This window comes from Lynx canadensis, chromosome D4 (genome assembly GCF_007474595.2).
Source record: "Lynx canadensis isolate LIC74 chromosome D4, mLynCan4.pri.v2, whole genome shotgun sequence".
Lineage (NCBI taxonomy): Eukaryota > Metazoa > Chordata > Mammalia > Carnivora > Felidae > Lynx > Lynx canadensis.
Genome location: NC_044315.2, coordinates 11,828,801 through 11,848,753, shown reverse-complemented (window position 1 = coordinate 11,848,753; position 19,953 = coordinate 11,828,801). Strand labels below are relative to the sequence as shown.

Below are 19,953 nucleotides of genomic sequence, written 5' to 3'. Positions count from 1 at the left end.
TTATCCCGTTCCTCCTGCTACGTGATAAACTTCCAGGTCAGAAAGGAGGTCTGACTTTTCCCTCCTACTCTCAGCAGCCTCTAACACAGTCTCTTGCACCTAAGAGATGCTACAATTTTGCCAAACTGTCTTTCAGTGTACTATGACTTTTCACTTCCAGCCTGTGTCTGGTCTCTTAGCCTCTTCTAATTTGCTGTGTGATTAGTAATTGGAAACCCAAGTTTTGTTCAACATTTTTTTTTCTGGAAACTCTGTACATGAAGGAATAGAAGGCAGTGAAGGGGGCCATTGGGCCCAAAATAAGAGAACCAGACGCTGCCCTCAGGCTGATCCCAGCTTGGAGGAACGGAGAAGCCAGGTATATAAAATGTCTCCGACCCCAAAAATGAGAAGGATAAATATCTACAAGATGTACATATAGGACATTCTGGAAGATGATCTTCCCTGGGGCTTCAGGGACTGTTTCTTGAAGAAAATAATCTTTGAATGGGGCTTTAAACGAGCGATACCATTTGAAGAACAGGGAAGTGAGGGATGAGGAATTTGAGGGGTGGGGAGACAGCGTTGTTAGAGGTCAGAAAGCAGGGCAATGCCAGGCAGGCTTTGCAGTGTTACCAGGAGCGTGAGCTGCCTTAGGGAGCAGGCAGGGCGATGGTGAATCGCAGGGGACCTTGAAAACCAGAAACGGCTGTGAGCCTGGGGTCCCGTAACTTAGGGTTATTACACAATGCAATGACAAATCAGAAAACTCGTAAAGCGGTGTTAAGAAAGGGCAACAGGTTTGGGGTGAGTCCCTGAGGAGCTCTCCTGCTGGGTAAGGCCAGGACTTCTACCGTCACATCCATTGTGAGACACGCGGCCACTCTTCCACTTACATCCTCCTGGTTTCTAAGGGACGACACTGCCTGGGAACCAAGTTCCAAATAGGTGACACTGACTACGGCTTCTCAAGAGTCTGTTTCTTTTGCTTTGTGCCACACAGAGGTATTTGTCACTGAGAAGTCCTTTTAAAAAGTCCAAAGATGGGGGCACTTGGGTGGCTCCGTCAGTTAAGCGTCCAACTTTGGCTCAGGTCATGATCTCATGGTTCGTGGGTTCGAGCCCTGTGTCGGGCTCTGTGCTGACAGCTCGGAGCCTGGAGCCTGCTTCAGATTCTGTGTCTCCCTCTCTCCGCCCCTCCCCTGCTTGTGCTTGCACTCTCTCTCTCTCAAAAATAAATAAAAACTTAAAAAAAAAAGCCCAAAGATGGGGGTGCCTGGGTGGCTCAGTCCATTGAGCAGCCAACTCTTGCTTTTGGCTCAGGTCATGATCCCAGGGTCGTGGGAACGGGCCCTGCATCAGGCTCCATGACAGGCATAGAGCCCGCTTGAGATTCTCTTTCTCTCCCTCTCTGCCCCTCTTCCCTGCTTGCATGCATGCACGTTCTCTCTAAGAAATTTTAAAACTTAAAAAAAAAAAGTTCAAAGATGGCCGGCAATTGGGTACAGACCCACAAGAATTGAAAGCACGCTCTCCAGAGAGATATTTGCAAGCCGATTTTTATGACACTTAAGCATTTTTGTGGTTAAAAAAATTATATATGGTATACACACGCGATGAAATATTACTCAAGCCTTAAAGGACATCTGACACATGCTACATGTGGGCGTGTTGAAGACATTAGGCTAAGGGAAATAAGTGAAGTAAGCCAGTCACAAAAAGACACATGCTGTATGGTTCCACTTATATCAGGTACCTAGATCAGTTAAATTCATAGAGTCAGAAAGCAGAAGAGTGGCTGCCGGAAGCAGGGTCGGGGGGGGGGGGTGCGGTGGAGTGGGGGGAGGGCCAGGAAGGTAGGGGAATTGTTTAATACATACAGAATTTCAGTTTTGCAACAAGAAAAATGTCCTGGAGATTGGTTGCACAACAATATGAATGAACTTCAACTACTGAACTTAACTCTTAAAAATGGTTAAGATGGTACATTTTTTTGCTACATGCATTTTACCACCATTAAAAATTAAAGGAAAAAATTCAGAGATTGTGCAGGACCACAACCTCTTATCCACAGTTCCGAAATCCAAAAAGCCCTGAAAACCAAAAGTTTGGATTAAAGCCTGCTGTCCCAGAGTCCCACAGTGCGTTACAGAGGAAATCATGTATGCACCACGTTGATCTTTGGAAAATTCTGAATGCTGAAACACACCTGGCCTCCAAAGGTTTCAGATAAAGGACTGCTGAACTGTATTCTGATAATCTCCATTTTCCCTCTTCAGACGAGAGCAGACAGTTATTGCTTGTGGAGACCTGACCTATCCATCCATCCACTAACTAACGATGCGGCATATTACTGCGGTGCTGGGGTTCTGCTAGATGGTCCCCGCTTTGGAAAAAAACAGTTGACAATGTGAGTAAAATAACTAGCAGGCCAGTTCTTTGTTTTGTTTTCCCACTTTCTCTGCCTGACTTCAGATTTCACTTTAGGATGCTGCTGGGCACACACTGGCACCCCTGGAAAGCCAGACAGGCCAGGGTCCATGCAGGTGCACGGCCATGCTCTAGGATTACTTACCAGATCACACCGGGGCACGCTGGACACAAACTGGGCCCCTTGGCAGCCGAGAATAAATCCAGCTAGATTTAAGAGGACACACACCACAGAGAGCAGCACAAAGAGGTTCACCTGAAGTAGCAAGGAAAGAGGCAGTTAGAACAAGATGATGGCTAAATTCAGAGATAGTTTTGTCTGAGAAAAAAAAATCATATTCTCTTCCTAAAGAATACATTAAAAAAAAAAAAAAAAGAACCAAGGCATCTAAGCGACTCAATCAGTTGAACATCTGACTCTTGATTTCAGCTCAGGTCATGATGCCAGGCTCAAGGGAATCGAGCTCCGCGTCAGGCTTTGTACGGAGTGTGGAGCCTCTCTCACTCTCCCTCTGCCTCTCTCCCCCTCTTGTGCACACTCTCCCTCTCTCAAATAAATAAATAAATAAAATTAACAAATTTTTTAATTTAAAAAGTCAGAACAATGTTTTTAATGTATAAACTTTTTATTCATATTTTAGAATTTTTAAATTGTGTTGAGGAATGCCATGATTTTTAAGTCTTCTAAATAATGTCAAGTTCCTAATTTTTTATTTCTTTGCATTTAAGGGTGTTCTGACCCCTTCAGCTTTTATCTGTTCATTGCATTAAGCCATGGCCACTTCCTCTGTGAGCCGTTGTTATTTTTTCTGAGTTTTGCAGGATCAATGGTAAGTATACAAATGGAGAATTCTAGAATATAGGTGGAACCCAAGAAAACTGAAGGTATTCGAGCCCTTATTAGCCAAAAGTCACAATATACAAACAAAAATAAAGATAAGTCTTGTTTCAGTTCCAAACAGGGTAGGTATCAAAGATTAAGTCTATAATGATCTTCTACATACTTTTCTCCAAAGTTAAATATTACAAACGGTATGCTAAATAATTCAGAATTGACAGAAACCAACCAAGAAGCCAGAATTTACTTAGCGTAAATTAGAGACTACTAAGGCTTTTCAACTTGAGAACTATGATTATTATCAAAATCAAACCTTATCACAAATAATAAAAGATCGGAGCTAACAATGATCAGCGTTAGAACCAAGCATCATTTCAAGTAGCTAATGTCAGCACTGGCTGGTCAGTGAGTTCGCACATGAACGCTAATTCCGAAAGCTCGTTCTCTGTTGCTGGTATTCCAAGAAGCTTGAAAGCATCTCCCCAGAACCATGTAATGAGTCAATATTTAATATCACATGATGCCCCTTCTCCTAAGAGGAATTCTTTCTGCCTCTCGAGGAGGAGTCTGGAGCTTGCTTCTCTCCTTGTTTTGTTAATCTGTGCAGTCGGTCATCAAATCTTGGGGAAAAGCTGGCAGCAGCTGCTGGGTTACTGTTTCTCATGATTCCTCAAGTGTCTGCAAGGGCTTAACTTGAGCGGCACATAGCACAGCCCTCTCGTGCACTGTGTCATTCACTATGATGCCAATGCTTCAGAAAATAAGAATGCAAAGTTGGCCAAGGACAGAACGCCACCTTCTTACATGGGCTTCTTCTATGCGCTGGCATTTGCTACTCAAGAGACCTAATACATCTGGAATCTTCACGCTCCGCAATACAACTGCTGTTACTATGGGGAAGTCTAACTTTGCTCTGCAAATTTTCTCTTCATGCCCTATCAGATGCCTTGAAAAGAAAGCATGGTTACAATCCTTATGCCTAAGAGCATATCATACATCTTTGTAACTAAAAATTTGCAGCATCAGATATAGAATGAGTGAAGGCTCATTACTTCCAATGCTGGTTCCCAAATCTCTTCATTAAAATCTTAAATCCAGCTCATCAAACGACACCATTAAGAAAACCAAAAGGTAGGGGCGCCTGGGTGGCGCAGTCGGTTAAGCGTCCGACTTCAGCCAGGTCATGATCTCGCGGTCCGTGAGTTCGAGCCCCGCGTCGGGCTCTGGGCTGATGGCTCAGAGCCTGGAGCCTGTTTCTGATTCTGTGTCTCCCTCTCTCTCTGCCCCTCCCCCGTTCATGCTGTGTCTCTCTCTGTCCCAAAAATAAAATAAACGTTGAAAAAAAAAAATTTTTAAAAAAGAATACCAAAAGGTAAACCACAGACTGGGAGAAAATATGTCATGCATTTGTGAAACAAAGAAACTTTACCCAGAATATACAAATAACTCCTCGACTCAATAATAAAAAGACAGACAACACAAACAAAAAATTGGGCAAAAGACTCAAAGAGTTATTTCACAAAGGAAGATACGGGAATGGGCAATAAGTACGTGAAAAGTTACTCAACATCATTAGTCATCACGAATGCAGGTTGAAACCACAGTGAGATACCCCTTCACATCAACTAGAACGGTCAAAGTCAGAATGACAACAGCAAGTGTTGGTGAGGATGAGAAACACACAGACTCTCGGGCATTACTTGTCCAAGGATAAAGAGGTACTGCCACTTCTTAAAAACTAAACATAAATCTCCCATGCCAAAGAATTCAATACGATTCCATACAGTTGACCCCTGAACAATGAAGGGTTTAGGGGTGCCAACCCCCAGCCCCTGCATGCAGTGCCAAATCTGAGTAGGACTTCTGACTGCCCGTAAAGTTAACTATTAATAGCCTAGTATTGAACGGAAGCCTTGCCAATAACATAAACAGTCAATGAATGCATATGTTGTATCTTATAGTATTATATACTGTACTCTTACGATAAAGGAAGCTAAGGAAAAGAAAATGTTACTAAGAAAATCATGAGGAAGAGAAAATACATTTACAGTACTGGACTGTATTTATCAAGGAAACAAAACCTTGTATCTAAGGGGACCCGTGCAGTTCAAACCCCCATTGTGCAAAGGTCAACTGTAATTTATGGAGATATTCCATCCTCGACTCCTTACTCCTTAAGCGTGGCTTGTACACGGTGAACACAGTATAGAAAGGGGAGCAAGGGCAGTCTTCCAGGGGAGAAACCTCACAAACATGACTTCAAGCAGGTGACCAAGGTTACCATCACTGAAAAGTCATGTTCATGGCATGTACCCTTGATATGATGTGATGAAAACGGCATTTTACCTCTGTGTTCTTCCTCTGCCAAACCGATGGTAATTCCAGTCTATGCAGAAGAAAAACATCAGCCAATCCCAACTGAGGTCCACACTACCAGATACCTGACAAGTCCTCCTCAAAACAGTCAAGGTCATCAAAAACAGGGGAAGTCTGAGAAAATGCCACAGACAAGCGGAGCCTAAGGAGACATGACAAGCAAATGTAATGTAGTGTCTAGGATGGGATCATGGACAGAAAAAAAAAGTAGATAGAAACTAAGGAAATCTGAAGAGTATGAATTTTAGTTGATAATAATGTATCAATATATATTCGTTAATTGTGACAAATGTACTATACTAATGTAACATGTCAACAATGGGGAAACTGGGTATGGCATATATAGGACCTCTCTGTATTATCTTCGAAATACTTCTGTAAATCTAAAATTATTCTACAACAAAACATGTATTTAAAAGTTGCAGGGATGCCGGGATGGCTCAGTCAGCTAAGTGTCTGACTTCAGCTCAGGTCACGATCCCACGCCTCGTGGGTTCGAGCCCCGCATTGCACTCTGTACTGACAGCTCGGAGCCTGGAGCCTGCTTCAGATTCTGTGTCTCCCTCTCTCTCTCTCTCTGCCTGCTCTCTCTCCTCTCTCTCTCTCGCGTGCGTTCTCAAGAATAAATAGATATTAAAAAAAATACAAAAACTGCAAGAAAATCTGAATATACACCTACCTATGACCTGCAATTCCACCCTTAGGAATAGACCACAGAAACAAGTGCAGATGCCCACAGAAAGACTTATAGAAGAATGTTTATAGAAGCTTTATGTATATCAGGCCAAAAATGAAAATAACTCGAATATCCAACAGCAGGAGAATAAGCAAACAAATTGTGGTATTTTCAAACCGTGGTATACTTCCAGCAATAAAAAGGAATACATTACTGATACACAACAACACAAACAAATTCAAAGGCATTAGGTTGAGTGAAATAAGCCAGATACTGTATGATTCCACCGACATGAAAGTTCAAGAATAGACAAAATAATCATGCTGATGATCATTTAGAAAATAATCTTAGAAGATTTAGGGCTATTAGAAGTCAGAAGAGTGGTGCCTGTTTTCAGGGGAGGTGTGAAATGAAGGGACAGACTCGGAAGAGAGAAGAGGATTTTCGGGAATGATAAAAATGTCTCATATCTTGGTTTGGATACTGGCTACATAGGTGTATCGAACTCCCAAAACTTAGGTAACCGAACACTTACGATCAGGGATTTATATAAATTATATTTACTATATTAAAAAGACAGAAAGACGATTCTGAATCCACTTGCCAAGCAAGGAGTGTGAGATCATACCATGAATGAGGCTACTTCTCAAATGTCAGAATAACAAACAAGAGGAGAGATTGCTCCAGGGATTCACTGCCTGGTAGACTTAGCTTCTCTCCTGCACTGGATGGGCTGCCAATGAGAAGTCAAAGTCAAATTACCAGAATGTCACCCCTGCAAACCCCAGAATGAGGACGTGGGCCAAGGCACATAGGCTGTCGACAAAATCACCACGCACTCTTCCCCAAATGTATTCCTGCATATGGCTTTTTCATTATGATCATTAAAACTCTGGCCAAACTTGTTGACTATTCAGTCATCTGAATTACTCTAGTGTAGACCACTGCAGCATAATCAGACATGGGGGCTATTAGGATAGCACGCATATCTCTTTCAGAGGTTGGCTCAGGTTCAAGGGTACACAATACTGGAATTATAAGGGACCCCACTTAGGAGGGTCCCTTTTATCATCACCAGAGGGTGTCTCCCAAATAGAAGGCAGGAAAACATTAGCTGCAAAGGAGGAATATCATAGTCACAAAATCCACTCAGCTATATCTGGAAAGGGGAAGAATTTCTTACATTCCTTATATTATCATCATTCTTGCTTAAAAAAAAAAAAATGTTGCAGGTGATTTGAGTTTCTCTTTGTGGAAAGCACCTGAATTTGGAAATCAGGACACCTGGTTCAAAATCAGGCTTTCACTTATTTTAGGCAACCTCTGTGAGACTCATTTTTCTCATCTGTGAAACAAGTCTATATTCTTTTTTTTTTTTAAGTTTATTTATTTTGAGAGAGAGAGCGTGCACGCAAAGCAGGGGAGGGGCAGAGAGAGAAGGAGAGAGAGAATCCCAAGCAGGCTCCACACTGGCAGCACAGAGCCCGACACAGAGCTTGAACTCATGAACCATGAGATCATGACCCAAGCTAAAACCAAGAGTCAGAGGCTCACCTGACTGAGCCACCCACACACCCCCAGGTCCATATTCCTAGCCACCTCACAAAATCAAATACAGACTCACACAAAATGATGTACATAAAAGTCCCTGTATGCTGCAAAATGTTGTGCAATCAGTTTTATTGTTCATAATAATGGGCATTTCCTCTTCAGGGGAGAAGCCTGTTATTACAAAATGAATTTCACTAGGTCTGATACCTGTACTTTGTTCTTAACACTTATGACATACCTGAATTAATGGCAGCTGGAAGAAGTACTCTAATTGTAAGAATGATCTGCAGGTAGGGGCGCCTGGGTGGCTCAGTCGGTTAAACATCCAACTCTCGTTTTCACTCAGGTCATGATCCCAGGCTCGTAAGATCAAGCCCTGTGTCAGGCTCTGCACCAACAGCCCACAGCCTGCTTGGGAGTCTCTCTCTGCCTCTCACTTACTTGCACACTCTCTCAAAATAAATGAATAAACATTAAGAGAGAGAAAGAGTAATCTGCAGGTACACTGTTTCCAAAACTTCTCTAAAAAGAATTCTTCCTGCAGCCTGCAGATAGTTCCTAAGAGAACTCACCCATGCTGACCGTTGACACATGTGTGCCAGATATCTCCTGTTTGCCCTTCCAGATCCTTTCTCCACTTTTCTCTACCCTGTGATCTTCCCGAGGAGGCTGAGCTACAAAGTATCAATGGGGTATCAATGGGGCTCCTTTGCCCTCTTGCCTCTAGTTAAGTTCAGCCAATGGGGCACCCTCGCAGAAGATGTGAGGGAGGGAAGAGAGTGAGGTTGGGGTATTCTACAGGTTCTTTCTCTGTCACCTCAGGCTGGCTGTGACCCTTAATGGAAAGCCATGGGTTCTTTTAAGGGGTTCTCTGTACATGATCCCAGATTCCAGAGTCCAGCCACCTCTTTTCTGGTCAGGCGTAGGGACAGCCCTGGCTTCACTGTTCCCTCCACCTTGTGCTTTCCTTTGTGAACAGCCCTTCATTAATCTCTTCTCAAGTTATAATTTTATTGCGTTATCTGTGCCCTGCCAGGACCTTGGCTGACACAACGTGTCTATAAAATCTCTCCTTACATTTGACCTCATTTTTTTCCTGATCTTTAAGCTTAGCTCCTATTGTTCTCGACTCAAATTCATTGCCACCTCCCCAGTGAAGTGCACACCATGGGTTACAGTTCCTGAATTTCTACTGACACCAGTGCGTCATTGGGATGTACCATCAAGAAAACAGGAAAGCCCAGAGTCAATGCAGAGATGTCTTTATAGAATTTGTATTTTAGACATGAAAGACAGTGGGACCCAAAAAGTGGTGGACTTGCCCTCTGTGACAGGCACCCTGTGGCTTTTAAGGGTAAGATGCAAAATCCGAGATCCAAAAAAGCTGGTCCTCTCATAGGGACTGACCATGTGAGTGACACTTTTTATACTTTTGGTTTTATTGAACTAACTTGAACCAGGAGTATTTTATGGTACTTATATACCAGTAGCTTGATGCAAAGGCATTGTGTTTTTCATTTCAGTATTTGGAATTCACCTCCACTCTGATCTCTTGCAATTGTGCCCCCGGCTCATTCCAGGTCTCACTTAAATGACCCAACAGGCGCATCTAGGTGGCTCAGTCAGTTGAGCATCCGACTTCTGCTCAGGTCTTGATCTCCCCGTTTGTGGGTTCAAGTCCCGCATTAGGCTCTCTGCTGTCAGCACAGAGCCCACTTTGTATCTTCCATCCCCTCTCTCTAAAAAATAAACATTTTTAAAAAGTGACCCAATAAAAGAATGCTAAGGCTACCAAGAAGAAACATCACCTTCAACTTGCCTGTTCCTACCTACTAAAAAGTTCTCATAATCCCCATAACATAGTATCATTAAATAATTATGCCTATCACAGCTTGGTATTATTGAGTACTCTTTTTTGATAGAAGATTTCATTCCCTAAATAGGCTGACCTTTCCCTACCGTCCAAGGACTTGCATTTTGCTGCTTCTTTGCTACTGCTCCAAACTCAAGATGCAACTGAAACCCATCTACGTGTGTTTAAATAAATAGTTCCAGTGATCATGTGAAGGTAGCATAGTTTAAAAATGAATAGGTTTAATATGGCGGAGTGAACATAAGCATTTAGTTCTACTAATTCCTGATAAACCCACTAAAACAGCAGTAAAAGAAAAACCTTAAATGGAGAAATCCATAAGGACAGAAAGAACAGGAAAATAGCATGAAAATGTTAAAAGCTGGCTAGCCAATGGGCCAATGCAAACTGGACTCAGTGGTCCGAGAAAACGAAATCCTACGACAGCAGCGAGAGCCAAAACCACAAGATTCACTCCTTAGACTCTCCAAGTACTCAGAAATAGGCAGCAGCAATGAAAGGAAATGAGGCTGAAAACAGGACTGACCGAGAGTCTACGAAGCAGTTAGACATTGGAACAACCACTATGAGAAACGACTGGCATTTACTACCTCTAACAAAATTCAACATCTACTGCCCTATGACTCAGCAATTCACTTTGAGGTGTGTGCTCAAGACAAATTAATGCATATGTCCACCAAAAGACATGTACAGGAATGCCACAGCACTGGTTCATAACAGCCCAAACTTGGAAACAACCCAAATGTCCAAGAATAGGAGAATGGAGGAATGAATTAGAGGAAGCTCACAAATGGAATAAAACTCAAGTGCTGTGTCTAAATGTCTGTGTCCCCCAAAAACACATATGTTAAAATCCTAACTCTGAGGTGTTGGGTGTCGGGAGGTGGTGCCTCTGGGAGGTGATGAGGTCATGATGGTGGAGCTTCATGAATGGGATTAGTGAACTGGTGTACGTATGCTTCTATTTAAATGTCAAAAGCTCACCAAATTCTTTCCTCATGAAGAGAAAGTTCTCGAAAAACTTCAATTTAAAAGATACTAGTATCGCCTCAGAATTCTTTCCATTCACACTTTTATTCATCTTTCCATTTCCCAAGAAACTATCACTGGTAGTTGTTTAATCACTTTCTTCCACCCTGCTCCCCCCATATAGCCTTTTGATACTGCTCAAGATAAATGAAGACCAAAATACACTTTTCTCCAGTGGGGCACCAAATCTGAACCAAAGACACAAAAACATAGGTGGTCTAAAATTATCCTGAATGAGTGGACGCAGGAATCCATCAATCAATTAATAAACAAAGGAAAGAAAGTCAATTCATTATGATAAATATTACGTGGAGGCATCATGCATTCTTATGAATATTCTGGAACATATACAGAACAGGCTCGGAAAGACAAACACTGGATTTACTACCGCTGCTTGTGTGAAAATGGCTACCACCATTGCTCCTGGTGGGAACTATCACTTTCTGGGGAAAGAAGCTGGGACTCCTGTCCCATTATTTCAAAGAAAGAAGGAATATGGGTGGTGAGTGAGTGTGTAGAAGAACAAAGAACCCAGTCCTTAGAATTAAGTTATATTTTCCAATTGAAACAAGAACATTGTGTGATTTAGCTGGGAATCGAACCAACATTTTGACATTTATGTCCTCAGAGACAGGGAGTCCAAGCTCCAAGTCACTGATTAGTCACTAGTTAATAAGACAAATGTCATAGGAGTTGGTTAACTATTTAGTTAACTCTTAATATTTAACACTTTAATTCAGTTTGGAGAGCATTTTTTTTTTTTTTAATTTTTGAGAGAGACAGAGACAGAGCACAAGCAGGGGAGGGACAAAGAGAGAGGCTGAAGACAAAGAATCTGAAGCAGGCTCTAGGCTCTGAGCTGTCAGCACACAGTCCGACACAAGGCTCAAACCCATGAACTGCGAGATCATGATCTGAGCCAATGTCAGATGTTTACCTGACTGAGCCACCTAGGTGCCCCTGGAGAAGGATTTTAATACAAAGATGTAGAATCATGAGCAAAGTTATCTGAACACAACACACAGGCACTGGGAGGAAAAAAAAAACTGAAGACACCAAACTAAAACATTTCTGAACAATTTAAGCAAAATGAATGTTAAGACTGACCACCCAGCACCATGACAACCAACAAAACATAACAAATCACAGCCACTCACAAAGCCCAGACTCTTGCTTTAAACCTATTTCAGGAGCTCACACATGCACTGACTTGGTTTGCCTGTGTGTGCCTTTAATCTTTAGATCCCCAAAGAACCTACTCCAGGCCTTCACTTCCTTGACACTCTTTAAACTTCTTCCAGAAGCTTGGCAGATATATTACCAACGTCCAGACTGGTTCTCTTTGCCAACAAACCAAACACAGGCCTGTTTCTGTGAATGGAACCAGACATCTCCCTTTTCTCTCAAGGATGTTTAAGTATCAGATTTATTCATGTTATGGCTGTCCCCAGATTTTCTTTTCAAAAAGTGTTTAAAATACAGGAACATTTATTTCCAATTCCTTTTCCAATAGCAGTGAAAGGCTTCCTCCTATCTGCACCACAGTCAGACAAATTGTCATCAGTTTGGGATACAGCTTCGAGGTGAGCTAAAAGCACTTGTAACTCAGAGCTGTTAATTCCTAGTGAAAATGTACAAATCTCAGGGGCACTTTTGAGGTTCCTTGCTTGTGAAAAAGAAATTCTGCCTTACCATGGGGTCCTTTCCCCTGTTCCTGGCAGACACTGGCCCCCCAGTCTCCTAGGCCTCCTTTTCAACACATCACCCCTCATTGCCCAGAAAAGTCTCTTTCCTCATGACCCTAGCAAGCAGGCATAGCAGAGAAGGGGGTGCCCTTAGTGTGTTTAGCTCCATTATTCCCCAATACAACTTAGAGATACCAACCTAAATTAGCATGTACCCACTGGGAATGTGGTAAGGACCAGGAGGAAAATATCCTAATGAGAGTCTCAGGAGAAATGACATGACACATGACATTGGCTTTTGAACAAGGTGAAAGGAGCAGGAATGTGGTTTGCTGTGGCCCTTGGGAATTAGGTGGCAGAAGTAAATTTGGATCTGAAGATACAAGAAGCCACAGAGAGGTTTAAACGAACTTGCAGATCTGTGATTCTTGAGACACCACCTTCCTTACTCCTTTATTCTTTCCTGCTTTCCTCCGTGCTTCTCTGATTTTGGTCTTTCCCTGCTTCTAGTTGCTTCTCCACTGCTGTCAGCTTCTCAAGGTTCAGCAAGTTGGAGAGTCAGACCTTTTGACTCCCCAGCAGGGAAGATCTCAGCTCTCGAGAAGCTCTGCAGAATCAACAGTCTCCACCGACGGCCGCCATCAAGTCCTTCCTCTTTACCCAAAGGCTGTTCCTCACAAGAAGTGGAGTTTAATACACTCTGAGGAATATTATCCAGTCTTAAAGAGGAAGCAAAAGAAAAAAGGAAAAGAGGAAAAGAGGTAGAATGCAACTCCCAATTTCCCTTCTCTTGATTCTAAGCTGGCCTTAGGATCTTGTGTGCCAACAGAATGTAGCAGACATCCAAGGTTGGATCCTAGGAAGCCTGGGCACCCCACCCCAACCCCTGGGCCCTTGGAACACCCACCTGAGACAGTCCCTCTCAGAACCCAGGCACCATGCTGGGTAGCTGTCATGTGGGAAGGCCACACGTCTACGCTCTAGCCAACAGTCCTTGCTGAGCTACTGGCTGTATCATTTATAAATACATATTGAAACATTTGAGGACGAAATGTTCTGAAGGCTGTTATTGATTTCAACAAAATCCAATGGCAAGAGAAAGAGAAGAGAAGTGGTAAGGGGTATAGATGAGGCAAGTCTGAACATGAGCCAATGATTATGATAGCTGGGCTCTAGGTGCTAGGGGAGCTGTTGTTTTTCTCTCAGATTAGGAGCATATTTGAAATTTCCCATATCAAAAGAAGAATGAAGGAAATGGGGAAGGGGCAAAGATAAAGGAGGAGGAGGAAAGGAAGAAATAAACCAATGGACTCATGTCTTCACAAAGTCAATTCCTGGGGACAAAGGGGGGTAAAGGAGCCGGAAGGGTGTTCTAGAACATGAAAGACTAAAGAGACAGAATAATCAAATGAAATGACTGAACCTTGATTGGGTACTGGATATTACAACAACTAAAAAGAAGAGCTAGTCTACACAGGCTTACTTTTTGATAGCACACCAAACTGTTTACTTACACATACGGAAATATACACACAACACCACACTTCAGTTAAGCTTTGATTCTGAAAAAGTTACACAAAATTTTGGAGTAATGGGGGAAATGTTAAAATGGGCTGAATATCACATCACATTAAGAAATTCCCAATAACTTTCTTAGTTGTGATAATGTTATTACTGGATGGTAGAAGAATGCCTTATTTTTAGGAGATGCCTCATAACATACATAGGAGTGAAGTACCAGAAATCTAAGGCTTTAAAAAATTAAGAAACAAAAAAGCTAAAATTCCAGAGGGCCAACATCTGCCTATTAGATATTCTAGGAAGAAAGAGCAAATGGAGGGAAGAAAATAATCAAAGAAACAATAAAGAAAATTTCTCAGTTTGGAGAAAGGTACATGTCTTCTCAGTAAAAGACCTCAAAGCCTCAGAGAGTAAATGTACTCAAAAAAGGATGAAGGGAGAGGAGACCCACACCTAGACACATCCTCATGTAATTTCAGAAGACCGTCAAAAAAATTATCTGAGAGGCGCCTGGGTGGCTCAGTTGGTTGAGCATCTGACTTCAGCTCAGATCACGATCTTGCGGTTTCTGGGTTTGAGCCCCACGTCAAGCTCTGTGCTCCCAGCTTGGAGGCTGGAGCCTGCTTCGGATTCTGTGTCTCCTTCTCTCTCTGCCCCTCCTGTGCTCGCTCTCTCTCTCTCTCTCTCTCAAAAATTAAAAAAAAAAATTAAAAAAATTTTTTTTAATTATCTGAAACTTGGAAAAAAGCAAAGGAGATTACTGAGTATTCCATTTAGTTATCTGCCTGTTTGACTACTTTACAATTCTGTAAAGGCACAGTTGACGTTGCAGATTTTTTTTTTTCAGTAGAGATGAATTCTGTCCAATGGAACAGAAAACCTCTAAAGTTGCCGTATAGGGCCCTGCTGGACATCCACCAGTTTCCTGTCCATCCTGGCAGTCAGCTCCTAGCATCATCTATAAACACTTCTCAAATGTTCCTTGAAACAGTTTTCCCTCATTAATGACACATGTACACTGTACGATTTCCCAGGAGTTGTGATTTTATCTTCTTGAAAATTAAGTTTTATCAATTCCAAGGTAAAAAAAAAAAAAAAAAAAGATTCTAAAAGCTTCCAGACAGGAGGAAAAAAAAAGAGGCTGGTTACTAAGGAACAAGAATCAGTCAGCATCAAGCTTCTCATCAGTGACAGAGGTCTCATTAAGCAATACCTTCAAATTCTGGATAGAAAACTTTTTGACCCTAGAATTCTCTATCCAGCCAAACCATCATTCAAGTGGGAGGGCAAAACAAAGACACATCAAGACATTTAAACCCTAAGAGAGCTCCCCTCTTCCCTCACATCATTTCTGAAAAGTTTTAGTTGATCATGTTCTCTGGTAAAATGAAAAAGGGATTCAAGGGGGGGAAAAATGCATGAGGCACGAGGTCTCAGAAACAGTGGCTATCATCCAAGAATACAAAGAAAAGAAATATTCAGATGACATCTGTGTAGCAAGCCTAGAAAACAATTAGGTCCATACTGGAACAAGAAGTCAGGAGTCTTAGAAATGTCCAAAGGAAAAAGTAACTAATGGGGCATAACTAATGGGGAGTGTGATTAAGAAGCCAGATGAAGAAATCTCACGGTCAGACTCAGCTGATTTTCAACAAGTGCTCCAAAACAATTCAGTGAGGAAAGAACAGTCTTTTCAATAAATGATGTTAGGACAACTGGACACCCACATGCACAAGAATGAATTTGGTTGGACCACTGCCTCACACCATATGCAAAAATTAATTCAAAATGGACCACAGACCCAAGCATGAGCTAGAACAATAAAACTCTTACAAGAAAATATACAAGTGGGGCCCATGGGTGGTTCAGTCGGTTAAGCATCTGACTCTTGATCTCAGCTCAGGTCATGATCTCACAGTTCATGAGTTCAAGCCCCACGTCGGCTCTGAGCTGACAGTGTGGCACCTGCTTGGGATTCTGTCTCTCCTTCTCTCTGCCACTCCCCTGCTTGTGCTTTGTCTCACAAAATTAATTAATTAATTAATTAATTAAAGAAAATATAGAAGTAAATCTTTATGACCTTGGGTTAGATCAGCCTTGTTAAATACGACTGTTTTGCAACTAAAGACAAAGTAAACTGGACATCATCACAATAAAAACATTTTTGTGCTTCAAAGGACACCATCAAAAAAGTAAACTGCTAATCACATATCTGATAAGGGACTTGTAATAAAAAGACAAATAACCTAATCGAAAAATGGGCAAAGAATCTAAATAAGACATTTCTCAGGGTGTCTGGGTGGCTTTGTCAGTTAAGTGTCCAACTTCGGTTCAGGTCATGATCTCACGGTTCGTGAGTTCAAGCCCCACCTCAGGTTCTGTGCTGACAACTCAGAGCCTGGAGCCTGCTTTGGATTCTGTGTCACCATTACTCTGCCCCTCCCCCCACTCACTCTGTGTGTGTGTGTGTGTGTGTGTGTGTGTCTCAAAAATAAACATTAAAAATTAAAAATTTTTAAATAGACATTTCTCCGAAGAAGACATTCAAATGGTCAATAAGCACATGGGAAGATTCTCAACATCAAATCAAAAACACTCTGAGAGACCACATCACATAAAATGTGGCTCTAATCACATAAAAATGGCTCTAATCAAAAAGACAGGCAGTAAAAGTGCGGACAAACATGCGAAGAAACTGGAACCCAGACACTCCGCTGATGGGAATGTAAAATGACACAGCTGCTTTGGAAAACAGTTCCTCAAAATATTAAACACAGAGTTACCATATGACTCAGCCGTTCGATCCTAGGCAAATAGGCAAGAGAAATGAAAACATGGCCACAAAAAAACTTGCAAGCTAATGTTCACAGCAGCATTATTCATGATAGCCAGAAAGTGGGAATGTTCACCAAGTGATGAATAGACAAATAAAATGTATTAACTAACATCCATCACTGGAATAGTATCCAACAATAAAAGTGGGGAAACATGCTAATACATGTTATAACATGGATGACCCTTAAAAATACTCTGCTAAAAAATATGCGAAGTGAAAGAAGCCAGTTACAAAGGATCACATGTTATATGGTTCCAGTTTTTTAAGTTTATTTATTTGACAGAGACAGAGATAGCACAAGTGGGAGAGGGGTAGAGAGAAAAGGAAGAATCCCAAGCAGGCTCTGAACTGACAACGTGGACCTCGAACTCAGGAAACTGTGAAATCATGACCTGAGCCAAAATCAAGAATTGGACGCTTAACCGACTAAGCCACCCAGGCGCCCCTTATATGATTCCATTTATTTGAAATAACCAGAATAGGCAAATATATGGGGACAGTTCATTAGTGGTTTCTGAGGGCTGGGGGTATTGGAAAGAAATGGGAGGGACTCCTAATGGGTCCTAGATTTTTTTCTGGGATGATGAAAATGTTCTAGAATTGTTGCTGAAGACGTTTGTGCCTATCTGTGAACATGCTAACAACTATTGGACTGTACATTTTACATGGGTAAATGTTATAGTATGTCAAATATATTTCAATAAAGAAGAAAAAGAAGGAGGAGGAGGAGGAGGAGGAAGAGAAGAAAGAGCAGCTATATCATCTCCAAGATTAGGGGCTTTCTTTGTCAGAATAAAAAGAAAAAAAGGCATTTAGAAACTCCAGAAATAGGGGTGCCTGGGTGGCTTAGTCGGTTGAGAATCCGGTTCATGATCTCGCGGTTCGTGGGTTGAAGTCCCTCATCGCACTCTGTGTTGACGGCTCAGAGCCCGGAGCCTGCTTCGGACTCTCTGTCTCCCTCTTCTCTGCCCCACCTCGGCTCATGCTCTATCTCTCTCTCTCTTTCTCTCAAAAATAAACACTAAAAAATATTAAAAAAAAAAAAATAAACTCCAGAAATAATATAAACCTATCTACCAAAGTCATGGCCTAAAGCTGAAGCAAACTGAAGTGTGGCATGATACTAAGCAAATGACAGAGAATAAGAAAGAATAATAGATTTGACGTGGCTGCCCAAAACTGTCCTCCTTTTAGGGACATGGGGTTACGTTTCGTCTCCCTAGACCCAATCATTCATGGTGGTGCTACTAAAAATAATGTCACCAATCCCTCGAGCAAGCAAGGTTCATGGGGGCCAATAGAAAACCACTTTGGTCTCTTCCTCAATGTTGTTCAAGCCCACTCTGTAGGGCTAGTTTGTCCAGACCCCTTAGATGAAATCTGGGGTCAGGCCCATGACTTCTCTGGTCAATATCAGGTGCAAAAAGTTCTCCATTCACTTTAAGTTACAAACAGTCTCTTTTCCTGGGGCGCCCCTGGTGGTGCAGTCAGTTAAGCCTCTGACTCTGGTTTTGGCTCAGGTCATGATGCCAGGGTCATCGATCAAGCCCCGTATTGGGCTCTGTGCTGAGCATGGAACCTGCTTGAGATTCTCTCTCTCTCCCTCCCCCCCCACCCTGCCTCTGTCCCTCCCCTGCTCATTTGCATAAAATGTCCCAGTCAAAACTTGGAAATTCATATTTAAATTTAAGCTTCTCTCGCTCTTATCAGGCTGATCATTGCAGGGAGTGACTGAAATCTTGTGGCCACTTCTGAGGTCTGCCAGGCACAGCTCTGTCATTTTGAAGAGGAGGGAGTAAGGGGGAGACTGGGCCCCGTTGGTAAAGAGGATAAGGGCGGCAAAAGTTCACTTGACTCTTCATGTCTACATTTGGCCAGTGTTTACAGAGGACATTCTCCCAAATGGTGTTCTTGGTTCCTCTGAGACACAGATTGTTGAGCCTGCTGTTCCCTCCACTCGAGCACCCAGCAGTGCAGGCCAGGTCTCTCCCCGCTTGGGCTGGGTATAGGAAAGTACAAGAATTTCCCAGCAGTCTTTAACTCTGAGGCCACAAGGCACTCCAACCAACCCTTTAAAATTCCCCAGGCAAGTGTCTGACACCGGTCCAGTCGACCAAAGGACCCATATCAGGTTCTCCAAGTGCTTATCTTTAAGCACTCATTCCCTCCCCCCTGCGGAGGTGGACTCAAAATGCCACAGCAATTCGGTAACATTCTCCAAAACATTTGTCTCTTTAATCCCTAATCTTTTTATAGGCTGGGGGATGAAGATCAGCTAAGGGTTGCAAAACTGGTTTTCACCCAGAAGCTTTACAAGTCCTGCTTAGATAGTCTAAGGCTGGAATGTGGGAGATGTTGGCTGTAATGCAGCCCCAGGTGAATCTGAAAAAAAAGAATCCAATTCTGACAACCTATTACAATCACATTCACATAATGAAAATACTCCAAATGCTATCGTTGGTTTTCACTATTTTAGAAACAATTTATAGACAAAATTTGAATGGTATAATATAGAGCGAAATATAAATGTTAAAACACTAAGAATATAACAGTAATGGTTTTACTATCATAAGGAGAATAGAACAAGATTGAAGGGCTAATTTCTTTATCTTATAAAAAAGAGTCAAAAGATACTATTCAAAGTTGATGAATTAAGAAGTTTATATTATTTAAAATTGTAAAGTCATTGAGAGGAGTAGTAAATTTCAAAAAAAAAATAGGAGAGGATAAATGGGAGAGCATGTTATGAATCCCTCACCTTTAGGATGGAGACAAACCACCAGGGCACTAAAATCAGAGAGTCTATAATGGCTAATTTGGGGAGTGTGATCAGGTTTTCACTAAAATCAGAAAATTTATAATGGCTAATTTGGGGAGTGTGATCAGGTTTGGGGGCTTAGAGAAATGCACAGAGGTCTACTGACTATTTTTAATAAGTGTAGGAAGGCTCATGAGTTCCCCCCTTTATAAATAAAAAAGATTCTGGCACAAAAACACTCAGATCAATGGAACAGAACAGAGAACCCAGAAATGGACCCACAAACTTAGGGCCAACTAATCTTTGACAAAGCAGGAAAGAATATCCAATGGAATAAAGACTCTCTTCAGCAAGTGGTACTGGGAAAAATGGACAGCAACATGCCAAAGGATGTACCTGGA

General features: G+C 42.0%; 1 protein-coding gene across 1 annotated transcript in view; it reads right to left on the bottom strand.

Annotated features, from left to right (window-relative positions):
* The window catches only part of FAM189A2 (family with sequence similarity 189 member A2), a 65,795-nt gene that overhangs the window by 22,821 nt on the left and 23,021 nt on the right, over nucleotides 1-19,953 (bottom strand). The window contains exon 3 of the mRNA XM_030293969.1: nucleotides 2,555-2,665. Within this exon, the coding sequence (XP_030149829.1) occupies nucleotides 2,555-2,665 (111 nt within the window). The remainder of the gene's footprint in view (nucleotides 1-2,554; nucleotides 2,666-19,953) is intronic.